The sequence below is a fragment of the Takifugu rubripes genome, chromosome 21 (genome assembly GCF_901000725.2).
Source record: "Takifugu rubripes chromosome 21, fTakRub1.2, whole genome shotgun sequence".
NCBI lineage: Eukaryota > Metazoa > Chordata > Actinopteri > Tetraodontiformes > Tetraodontidae > Takifugu > Takifugu rubripes.
The window spans coordinates 10867598-10879410 of NC_042305.1; the positions used below are offsets into that span (position 1 = coordinate 10867598).

At 43.3% G+C, this 11813-nt stretch overlaps 2 protein-coding genes across 5 annotated transcripts; one reads left to right on the forward strand and one right to left on the reverse strand.

Moving 5' to 3' along the window:
• Positions 1 to 357: 357 nt before the first annotated feature.
• On the reverse strand, positions 358 to 4717 carry znf131 (zinc finger protein 131). 3 transcript variants are annotated; one of them, XM_003974861.3, is made up of 9 exons: positions 4574 to 4717; positions 3545 to 3692; positions 3358 to 3459; positions 2948 to 3095; positions 2708 to 2810; positions 2425 to 2616; positions 1967 to 2342; positions 1728 to 1858; positions 358 to 1585 (listed from the first exon to the last, which is right to left on the reverse strand). In XM_003974861.3, exons 2-9 carry the CDS (start codon positions 3675 to 3677, stop codon positions 1061 to 1063), a joined length of 1710 nt encoding a protein of 569 aa, XP_003974910.2. In that variant the 5' UTR covers positions 3678 to 3692; positions 4574 to 4717; the 3' UTR covers positions 358 to 1060. The 3 variants fall into 3 exon arrangements, with proteins under 3 accessions (XP_003974910.2, XP_011613901.1, XP_011613902.1); XM_011615599.2 differs by having other exon boundaries at positions 1967 to 2345; XM_011615600.2 differs by lacking the exon at positions 4574 to 4717 and adding an exon at positions 4351 to 4481 and having other exon boundaries at positions 1967 to 2345.
• A 1839-nt stretch (positions 4718 to 6556) lies between these two features.
• Positions 6557 to 9407, forward strand: selenop (selenoprotein P). Of its 2 annotated transcripts, none has more exons than XM_003974860.3 (5): positions 6557 to 6713; positions 7173 to 7411; positions 7564 to 7776; positions 7867 to 7984; positions 8077 to 9407. In XM_003974860.3, the coding sequence occupies exons 2-5, from the start codon at positions 7209 to 7211 to the stop codon at positions 8416 to 8418; spliced, it is 876 nt and encodes a 291-aa protein (XP_003974909.3). In that variant the 5' UTR covers positions 6557 to 6713; positions 7173 to 7208; the 3' UTR covers positions 8419 to 9407. The 2 variants fall into 2 exon arrangements, with proteins under 2 accessions (XP_003974909.3, XP_029685763.1); XM_029829903.1 differs by having other exon boundaries at positions 6622 to 6713; positions 7178 to 7411.
• Positions 9408 to 11813: the final 2406 nt, after the last annotated feature.

An 11813-nucleotide genomic window follows, 5' to 3' on the forward strand; every position in this document is an offset into this window, starting at 1 on the left:
GGAGGGGGTTTCAGCTTCGCAACAGCGTGTGTGAGTATGTGTGGTTGAAGGAACCCATTCTCCATTGTGGGTGCTGGTATGGCCAGAGGTCTTCAGGGTGAACCTAAGAGCACGTACCCAGGGTGACCCCTGCTCTTGCCCCGCTCACACACACAAGCAACCCGCGGGAGGTCAGGTTTGTTGCAGCTCTTCATCATAAAAGTTGTTGCTCTGATCATTAGATTCCATAGCTGATGATACCTTATTCTAATCAAAAAGACCCACAAATCCTCACAGCATTTGACACTTAACTCTTTTGTCCATGGGATTATACCAAAAGAATGATGTATCAATATACAGACTAAGACCGACATTCTAGAAAACAAGTTTATTTTTTCTAAAAAAGAAGCCCTAAACATTTGAACCATATCTGTACAATGTTCATTTAGGTACAAATCTTTGTCATTACTGTCGAACATGGGGGGAAATCTTTTTTAACTAGTCTATTATACTCATTTAACCCAAAAGAACCCAGGACTGTTTCTCCTGTTTGGAAAATTATACTCATTACACTAAAACTTATGTGGAGGACTGAATAAACTAGATTACCTTTGGCATCAGAAATGATTGCATTCATCCAGATATTTAGAGTTCCAAACAGACGACGCCATTTTAGAGATCGATTCCTGTCCAGTCACATGATTGTCACGACAGAATGTTTAGTATCACATATGGACTAAGCTGCCTTTACTCACAGCACTGTATAAGGTCACGTTTAGGGCATCCGAAGTGATTGAGAGACTGGTCTCACTGTGGGTTCTTGTAAAGTAAAATCAAAACGTAAAGCAAAGCGCTGCAAAAGAAACCTGGGTAGATAAGGAAATGTCATCCAGCTTTAAAATAAATTAAGGATTATGATGTGTCTTCAAAAAAGGGTTTAGTATCTGAAGCTGATGGAAAGGGGCATTCATTACAGCGACATCCTGATGTATTATTCCACATGCAGTTTTTTATTTAAAAAAAAAAACAAAAAAAAAAAACATTTCTGCCAGAGAGAAATGCAATTGACGCAAAAAAAATATTAAATGACCACGGCTTGTTCGGCTTCGTCAACTTTCACCATTACATCCTCCATCGCCACTTCCACCTGAGAGTTCACCCCCTGCTGCTCCTCTCCGTCATTTGTGGTCACGTGGACCACCTGGATCTCTACCCCTGCCTGCTTTAACCTCTCCACGTCCTCCTCGCACATCTCCGCCACACCACCGTCCTCCACCACGACCGTTGTCGTCTCCCCCATCTCGATCATGTCAACTGGCTCCACTGTGACGTGTTCTACGTGGATTCCATCGTCCAGAAGGACCGCCCCGCCTTCTTCGATGCTCTGTGTAGCGATGGCGAGCGCAGCCGCAGCTGGTTCGGCGATGACCACGTCCTCGGCAGGTTTGTTGTCCTCGGACGAATGGACGAGTTTCAGATGGGACTTCAGGTCTTTTGGGTTCGTGAACCACATGTCACACATGGTGCAGTGGTTGGGTTTGTCGCCTGTGTGGATCACGAGGTGGTCTTTGAACTGGTCCCAGCTGTTGAATACGCTGCTGCAGACCTGACAAGGAAACGTCCAGAATGAGGTCTGCTAATACACAATCTATTCAGGAAAAAAGGACACTGTGCTGGGGGACGCTACTGTAATTTTAAACCGCTGGTACTCTACATATATGGGTGCCCTGATTATGGAAAATACGTACCTGGCATTCATAGAGCTTCTTTCTTCCTTTCTTGGCCCCGGCCCCGTTCTGACAGGCCGCCATATGGCACTTCAGTGTGCTATTCCTTGCAAATCGCTCATGACAATCTGGACACTCGTACGGCTTTTCCCCTAAAGAGAGCCACACATGAGTTTGAACATGAAAACACAGTGATATTTAATAAGTTGCAACAATAGCGTTGTAAAAAGTAGAACACAAACGGTCTCATTTATTCTTACCGGTGTGCTTCCGCAAGTGCTCCTTAAAGTGGCCAAAGTGGTCAAAGCTTTTTTTACAAAATTCACAAACGTGTAGTTTTTTCTGGGGTTTCTGGTTTTGAGAAAGTTCCTCTGCATCGAAATGAAAGGTGCCAATGTGCTGCTTTAAGGCGCCCTCCCTGGTGTAGGCTTTGCCGCAGTGAATGCACACGTGGGGTTTCTCCAGCGAGCCCACGTGTGTTTTTAAATGCTGCTTGAGGTGGTAGTACAACTTGAAGCCGCGGTCGCACTTGCTACAGCGGAACAGGTTGTCTACTTCAGAGATCTGGACCTCGACGACTTCCACATTCTCCAGCATTTTGGAGGCAGCCACCGTTTCCTCCTGGTACACCACCTCCTGCTGACAACAAACACAAGCAAAATACTTGCTGCACCAAACTAAAAATGGCTTAAATATAGAGTTTATATACAATATGTACCTCATCTATTGCTTCCTTCTTGATGACCTCGAAGGTACAGTCTCCCTGCTGATACTTGCTGGTAATGTCAGCCAGAAGAGCCAAAGCAGACTCATCTGATCCACCTGAAGCATTCTTCACCGTGTTGACCACCTCCTCCAGCCCCGCTGCTTCTACCTCAATGGCACCTTCCCTTATTACCTCAATCTCCACCTAATAAATAAATAATGAATATATTTTTAACATGAAGTGTTTACAATTACATGTGAAGACAAAACCAGAATGACCCAGATATTTCTTTTACCTGTTCTTCAACTGAAGGGAGTGTTTCTGTGATCACATTAAAAGTCTCCGCAATTTTCCTCTTTTTGCCTTTGTTTTTTGCCGTCAACGGCAGTTTATCTACCCTAGAGAGAAAGAAATCGACGCAATGTATTTGCTGAAAATAGTAAAACCTGTAAGTGAAAATCTTGAACTCGTTTAATATAAAATGATGCTACTACTTTCTCACAATTTAAATTTTCTGTTACATTACATTACTCACTTGTTGCCTTCGAGTGCTTTGAGGGCTTCTTGCATCTGGAGATATTCAGCAGCCTTCCACACATCGTAGGTTTCCTCGTCTCCCGTGACGGCGAGTGTTGCTGTATAAGTGAACTCCATTAGATGGTGAAAGGCTGTGTTACTCACACCTGTATAAGTATGACAAAAAAGGAATTTGATTAATCTTGTCAACAAATTTGCCATGTGTTATGGCATACTTTCTGCACCACCCAAAACCATGAATACCCTGGCGGACAGACCTCCCCCAGTGGGCTTTGACCATGAAGCAACCTACTATTATGTACCTTTGTATTAATACACCTATAGCGCATATATGCTAAACTACAGGTGTAGGTCACAATATGTGGGCCATGTGATTGGTGGTGGTGTGTGATCTCTGACGTTTGATACCTTCTATTTCCACCAATGGCTCCTGGGTAAAATCTTGAAAAAACTTATGGAAAAACTGGCTGCAGGCTGCCAGCACTGCTTTATGGGCTCTGAACTGGTGTCCTGTTATTGATGAAAGATAAGAATAAAACAAAAATACGACACACAGGTATTTCACCAAGGCACAGTGAAAGTACATCCTGCGTACCATCAACAATTAATGTAATATCTGTGAATTGGTCCAACTGCCGTTGTTCATTAAGTTTGTCCATCATGACTTTGTAAAGTGCAGGGTACGCAGTGCTGCCTTCCAGCTCAACAGTCACCTCAGCCACCATCATGGACCTTCTCCTTATCTGAAACAAAAGGAAAATAAGAATTTCTATATTACTGGAACATTTGCATTCACAACTTGTGGTAAAGCATTACGATTGTATCCTTAATGTCCTGCAATATGGATATTCTCCTTTACAAAGCTGGAGTTTTTCCTTCTATAAGTAATGTGGCTGAAATCTGAAGCTTGATAAAATGAAACTGAACCATTGCACTGATGTCATGGCAACAGCCTGTATTCGTGTCAGGATGATCTGGCAATCTTTCTTTATGCCTAGTAACTCCAAAATAGGTTAAACCCTCTAGACAATCTAAACAGGTCTAACTTTATGTGCTCAAATAGCAACGAATAATTCGAACATTAGTGGAATAATGTTACATTCGAATGTTACAATCGAGGCCTGTACGAGCCAGATTTTAAGATAAAACTGATATAAAGTACATGTAATTGCGGAATATGCTGCTAGATTTCCCCAGAGTTTCACTGGAAGGAATCGGTCAACTGACCCAGCCTGTTTCCAGGGTTATTTTCGTTGGTGTGGCTTACAAGCACAGTTGCGGTCTGCTGATACATGTTAGCTTAGGTTAGCAAACACACATTAAAACCATTCCCCTCCACAGAATTAAAAAGTAAATTGTTTGCCATAAACGAGAAATACATGTGACCAATGTCCAACTTACCGGGTCGCGTATAATGGGTGAAATACGGCAGTATAAAAGAAATAAACATGGTATAACCCCTTACTGGAGCGGGAAAGGGGCCTCTTAGCACACTCGCCATTTCGCATTTGACCATCAACATTACGTCATCAAACCGCGCATTAAAATACACTTTTCTGAAAATGTTTATCGCTTTACAACACAGTGGGTCGAAATGCACATTATAAACAGTTTATATACATACCTTAAGTCTGATTTGGTTGCTTTAAGACGCTGTTTTCGAATATTTTTCCTTCGACGTATGTACCGCTGTTCAACTCTGATTGCTCCAAAAAAGGGCGGTCGTTGCGCACTCGGGCCTCAGTTTCCCAGAGGCCTTTGCGAAGCAGCATGCTGGAGTGGGTTGTCAAGAGGTGAGCGATATTAGAAATTCGTCGACTTGCTTCTTCTTCGTCCTTTTGGTTCATTTACTTGTTGACAACGTCAACGGGTGGAATAAGTATTTCATTAAAGTATTCAGATGCATTTTGTATTCTATCATTTATAGGCATGCGGTTTAAAGTAAAATGATTGCTTGTAATGTATGACAGGTGACACGAAAGACCGAGCAATAAAAAGCAAAACAAGAACAAGTATATGCAGTACAGTAAATCAAAATCGTACATTGACTTAAAAAGAAAGATCATTTTGAAGTTGGTCCACATACAAATGAACTTCTGTTTTATGATTTTGGTTGTCCTATAACTAGTTATTTTGTGTTTGGTTCAAATTACAATAAAGTTATGATTTATTAAGAACTGCACTTACAAATATCAAGACCTGTGTGTTCATGTAAGGATTCTACTATTGTTCTGCCCATTTAAACGGGTTTAAATTAAAATGTAACTGCCAATCATAAGCTGAGTCTTGTCCCATTTAAAACTCGATAAGATATGATAAGATTTATTGTCTGTTATAGCCGAGATCACTCTTAGATCATCAAGACGACACAGGCTGTGTCATCAGGTTCTTCCAGAAACAACTGTGAACAACATCAATCTCTCCACCTTCCTTTCCACAAGTTTAGGAAAATGCCTCAACATCACAGTTCTGCACCAATCTGATTGCATGATGGTTGAAATAAAATACCAAACATTGAGTACTCTAACATAGCACACCATCAGTTTAATACTCGATAACGCATGTATATATTCACTTAGTTGCACCCATTTTTCCAGCTTTTTGTGTGACTTTCACTCCCCAAGGAAAGTTTTGATATATTCATACTGTATGTACAGGCCATAATTCTCTAATGTGTCACTGTGACATAGATATAGAGTGTAAATGAGTAACCTTGGAACATAGAACAAACCAGTTGTGACAGGACACTAGTAACACATTGTCTACTGCTTGGATCTGCGCATTTTATACTTAAAAGCCTGACCCATGTGTGACCTATAATACAAGCGTCTTTGCTTTGTGGTTCACCTGATTACTGCTTTAAACACAGAAACGGGTGCATCCTCCACTGTACCAATCACTTGCTGAAAGAATAACCTTTGAATCCGATGATGTTAAAAGTGATTGCTGCAATCTAGACATATGGAAGGGAAAAGGAAGAAACACTCCAAAAATGTTAATGCTCCAATCTAACCACATTGCATTTATTATTGAACAGTTTGAGTTTGGTTTAATATCAGAACTGTGAGTTTACATAAAATCTAAATTTGCCGTATCCCTCCATATGTAAAATGGACAAACATGTGATGCAATTACAGTTTATGTAAAAGTTAGTTTTAAATTATTTAACTGTAATTACAAATTTTAATCAACAGTAACTAGACCACTGCCATTTACTTGTTTATGATCTCAATCCTCGTCCATATTTCCTACCATTACCATCTCACTAAATTGCAAATATCTAAATTGCCCTGTTTGTGTGACTCAGAAACATGCAGAACTCAACCCTAAGCCCCGCCCCTTTCTTTTCCACTTCTCTTTTCTGCACTTTGTGTAAAAAAAAATAATCAAAATTGCGAAATCAAATTCTGTGATGTTAAACTTTGATAAAGTACATCATACAATGTAAAGACCTTTTACCAGTAGCTCCGTGCTCTGTGGTCCATGCATTTTTGGATTTGTGTTTACATAAAGGTAAATTTTTGTTCTCCTGAACTAACAGAAACAAAGAAAAATCATTTCTTCCCCCATTTTGTCGACACAGAGAGTTTTCTTCCTGTGTTTCCTGAAAAACATTGCTGTCAGCAGGCTGCTGGCTGAACTTTGTCCTTCATCTGGGTTGGAAAACAAGTGGGAGAGTATAAAAGGGGGAGTGGGGGAAGACGATGCTTGTTTTTGCTGGAGGAGTTGCTGCAGTTGCGAGTGAGCAGAGAACTTTTTTACCAGTAAGTGAAGGAATTCTGTTTTACATCTTCTATCCAGAAATCTGAATGTATTTCTTGGTCTAATCATCTAATGCATAGTTAGCATCTGTAATACTATATTTCAACATAATGAATAAATATTTTTCACTTAAATGCAAATATTTTCAAAATAGTTTAAGCTTATACTGACCCTTTTTAGGTATATGGACGATACACATTCCACTAAAGCCTGCTTCCAGTTGGGTTTATTTTTAGATGATATCTCCAAGAGCTTAATTTCTTTTTATGGAAACAAGCAGAGACATGATCTAAGCTGCAGTTTCTAATCGCTCTTATGAAAGTGTTGCTAGATGCATCTGGAAAATGTAAAAATGATACTAGTTCTTTAAGATTTGGTACAACTTTGCACGACCTTCTGAAGTTGCTCTCTCCTTCTACCCCCTTCCCCCCACTTCCCAAACTATCTTGTATTTCAACCAGATCAGCTGACTGGGGGAGTCAGGAGGCACAGCAGAGATGAGGGCGTGCCTTGGCCTGCTCCTCGCTCTCTGCATGCTCCATGGAGGAGGTGCAGAGAGCGAAGGGGACGGGCCTCGCTGCCAGCTGCCGCCCGTCTGGAAGATAGGGGACCTGGAGCCGATGAAGGAGGCGATGGGCCACGTGACTGTTGTGGCCCTCTTAGAGTCCAGCTGATTGTTCTGCGTGGTGCAGGCATCCAGGTATACAAACATTAGTCAATTTTGTTATAAAGGCACAATAATGTCCACTCAACATACTTGTTCCCTACTGAGCATGTGTAAAAGCTAATAAATATATACCTAATAATATTTTATTTTCACTTTATACTCTCTGATTTCCTCTATCTGGGTAGAATGGACAGCCTGCGCCAGCGGCTTGAGAATCAGGGCCTGAGAGATGTGGTCTACATGGTCGTTAGCCACCAGGGGGCGCACGCGCCGGGGCTGCACGCCATGTTGGCGCAGAAGCTGACAGAGCACATCAGTCTGTACAAGCAGGACGAGGCCCTGCCCGATGTGTGGCAGACACTGGGTGGAAACAATAATGACTTTTTCATCTATGACAGGTTTGTTAGAGGGGAGCAACATTTCTAGTTTGTTTGAGATGTCACTGTTTTCTTTACAATAACAATGCTTCTCCATCCATTTGTAAACAGGTGTGGCCGCCTCACTCACCGAATTTCCCTGCCATACTCCATTATTGGACACGGACACGTGGAGCGAGCAGTCAAAGATACCTACTGCAATTCTCTCTGTGGCGAGTGTACCCATGAGGTATGAAGTGCAGGAAGTCACCATCACTCAGATGAGTAATATGCAGGAATTCTCACTATGTTGTCTCACCCCCCTCCCTCCTACCCCCACAGACCACTGAGACCCTACAAGAGTGCACTCCAAAAACCAGTGCACTGCCTGATAATGGCGTAGCACCTGGAGCAGAAGAAACCGGGCATGAATGCCATCACCATGGTCGCCAGCACCATGGTGATGGTCACCGTGATCATGGGGATAGCCAGTGCACTCACACGCAAGGTTCTGGCCGAGGTCATGGTCACCACCATGGCCACGGTGGACAAGGTCAACATGAGGGTCGCGTGCACATGGGTGACATACCTCAGAGGCCAGATCACTTAGACCTAGGCCAGGCACAGCAAGCGCTGAACCTGCATCACCTGCCACAGCACGATGCAGCAGCCACGAGGCCCTGAGAATCAAAGAGGTGAAAAGCCCAGTTCAGCTGACAGTGGGCAGAAGCCTCTGACACTGGCGCCTTTCCTAAGGCCAGCTGATGCTGACACTGACGCAGGCTGTTCGGCGATGTGGTGGGTGAGGAGCCCGTCGGTCTCTGACACTGCAGCGAGGCACTGCCCGCCTCCTGACAGTGACGCGGACCGACAGGCGACGCTGTCAATGCTGTTAGGGAGACCTGACAGTGACGCTCGCCCCTCGCTGTCTGACAGCAGCCGCAGCCAGCTCAGTGAGCTTGACCCCAGGGTGTGAACTGAGGGTGAGAGCAGGTGTAAGCTGGCTCTCCCTTAACTCATACCATCTTTTTACCAACAAGTATTACCCTGAGAGAGGGGACGGCACCCCTGACACAGATAAACACATCTAAATCACACAAATGCAGCCCCAGTTGGTGATTAGTGTGGAGTTAAGTGCAGCTAATGTGATCACTGTCAGTGGGCTGCTCCCTGCCTCTCTCAGGAGGGCGTGTGGCGGTCATGTTTGTCGGTCGCCTTCTCCGTTTTGCTCTCCCCATCTTCAATGAAAGCCGGCGCAGAAACTACGCTCTAGTGGCGTCTGCTGGAAGTCAGGCTGGGGAGAGGGGAGAGGGCTCCTCCAGAACATGTCAAGCCTTTAAAACAACGATGAAGAGGAAGGAGAAAATCTTTTTATGTTTCTCACAACTTGTTTTAAATTTTCCTTTAGCAGCCATAGGCTTTAGCATACACACGGATGACGTAAATCCAGAGCTTTTTAAGAATGAAAGAGAAACAGTAGCTTGTTGTTTTAGTAGACAAGAAGAACACGAGGGACGCTGATGGAGCATACTTCCTGTACTCAATGATGGCTTCTGTGGGAAGATGAACAGTCACCCTGAAAACCTGATGCTTGTGCAGAGAAGTGTGCAAAGTTACACATGTATAAAATGGAACCTGGGAGTGAAATAAAGACGGTTGAGCTACTTTTAAAATGTGTGGCGTGTACTTGACAACATGGCTGTGAGGCAACATAACCGCAAGACCCTTTGACCTTTCCACTTCATAACTCCTCATTATATGTTTTACGCCTGACATGCGTAGATAACTCGTTGATATTGGTAAATGCCTCAACTTATCAGCAGGTGGCAATGAAGGACCACAAACTGGAATGACGGAGGGGGGCTGATTTTACTTGATTTGGTCTCATCATTTTAGGTTATTATTAAAGCCACTTGCTGAAGCAATGATGAATCTGGTGGAAAGATAAAGCAGAATGTAGGAATAGAGGGATGACGGAACAGGTCCAGGCCAAAGGAAAAAGGCAATTGCACCTTATCCATCAGTGCTTCAGTGAGGACCTTTGGACCGTGACTGCAATAAAATCTGCATACGGATGATTTAGTGCATTGTAGGGTTTATTGAGCAGAAGAAATGAATGAGCCTCTTGATGACAGGTCAAACATCTATAAGGAACCACAAGAAGGTCTAGTTGACCTGTTTTATGGTGAAGATGAGTGAGATACTTCAGCGCTGAAACCTCAATGTGCTTTAATCCCATGAAAATGCAATGATTTAAAACAAAAAGGCTTCTGATGGGTGCACATACATAGAAATGTGTGTATGTGTGTAAACATACATCGATACATGCATACGTGTGTACACACATCCTCATATTTCTATCTTTGTGGGGACCTTTATAGAACTAATACATTACCCAGTAATTAAGTCTTAACCCTTAAACATTCCTTTGAAGTTGTGGGGCCCAGTAAAATGCTCGCTTCTTGCAAACAAGGCCACATTTTGCTGGTAGAATGAGTACTTTGGTGCTCCATGTGTAGTAAATGTGAGGACAAATACACACACTCGCAAACACACGTGCATTGCAATTTAAAGCTAACTTGATAAGATAGTTTTTTCCAGACTTCCTCCTATTCATTACCAGGCACAGAATACCTCTCTGTCAGGAACCTAGCCACTGTCAGAAAGAAGACGCAGGACAGGAAACCACCACCTCTGCTTATCTTGTCGCTTCAAAGCCGAACACATTCTGAAACCTGGACCTGTAACAGGAGGATGCTGGACCATTTTTCCTGGACTCAGGTACTGTGTGGGGACAGATGGTCTGGTTATGTCAAGCCTGTTCCTGCTGCTCCACCCATCAACAACAGAACAGTCCCCCATTCCAGCCTGGCGCTGTTCGACACTTCTTCCGGTTAAAAGGGATCCCCCCCCCCCATCCCCGCTGTTGCACGTATCAGCTTCCTCGATTGATAAAGATGCAAAATAACTACAGTTGAATGGAATTCCTTTAAACTTTCCTCCCCTTAATGTCCAAGCACCCCAGCTGGCTTTGCACTCTATTCTAAGTGGGTCAGAGGGTATAAAATTGACACCGAGTACAGCGAGGAAGGCCATTCACGTGTCTAGACACGAGAAGCCTCATGCAGAATGGACAGATCAGACTGGTGATGCACTCAGAGATCAGCACAAAAGGCAGAACCACCTAAAATTTACTCTGACTTGGAGCTTTTCAGTACAATTTAAAGAATCTGTGGTAATTTCCTTACCAGGCTGTGCAAAGGGCAGGAGCCTGAGCCACAGACTAATCTCCCTGCAGGTCAGAGATATCTGACATAACACGTCTCCTGTTGATAGCAGTGTGATATAGTAATCTGTAGACTGTGAATTCTCCAGTATTCCAGTAAAGGGAACGGCTTTATCCATGACCTTCAGCTGGGTCTGATGACTGGTTGAAAGCTACGTGATCACCCTGGAAATAAACACCGAGATGAAACATCAATATATTAAAATCTGGACAGTGTATTAAAAAAGCAAAATCTAAAATCGTCTTTTCCCGAAAACTGCGTGAGTGGCACTCATGCGCTGCGACTCCACCTCAGATTTCCCGGACCTGGAGAGCGACACGGAAAAACCCCAAAACCTAGTTAGAGAACACAAAAACAGACACACATCAGACATGGTCAGACAAGACTAAAGGATTCAAGGCCTTCTATACACTTAGTGAATAAATCCACAACTGACCGTCATTGATTTGATGGTGGACTTTCACTGGGGTTTGACCACCAGCAAAGATTTCCTTAGAACCCAAAAGCATGATGAGATGATTCAGATGCAACAGAATGGACAGACTGGGATGTGAAGTTTGGCTGGAACGCACTGGTTGCACTGGTTTGAGAGTGGGGATGTGTTGACATCCTCCTAGCTCAGCCCCCCTGGGGTCCACCTGTCAGGACAGGGATCATTGTCAGATGCGGCTCTGGTACTGAAAAATTATTTAAATCCATCACTGCTTTCATCTCCATTCTACCAGGCGAGCTGGAATATTCCATATTTCTAAAAACAGGAAATCAGAATCACTTGCACCAAGTTATACAAAT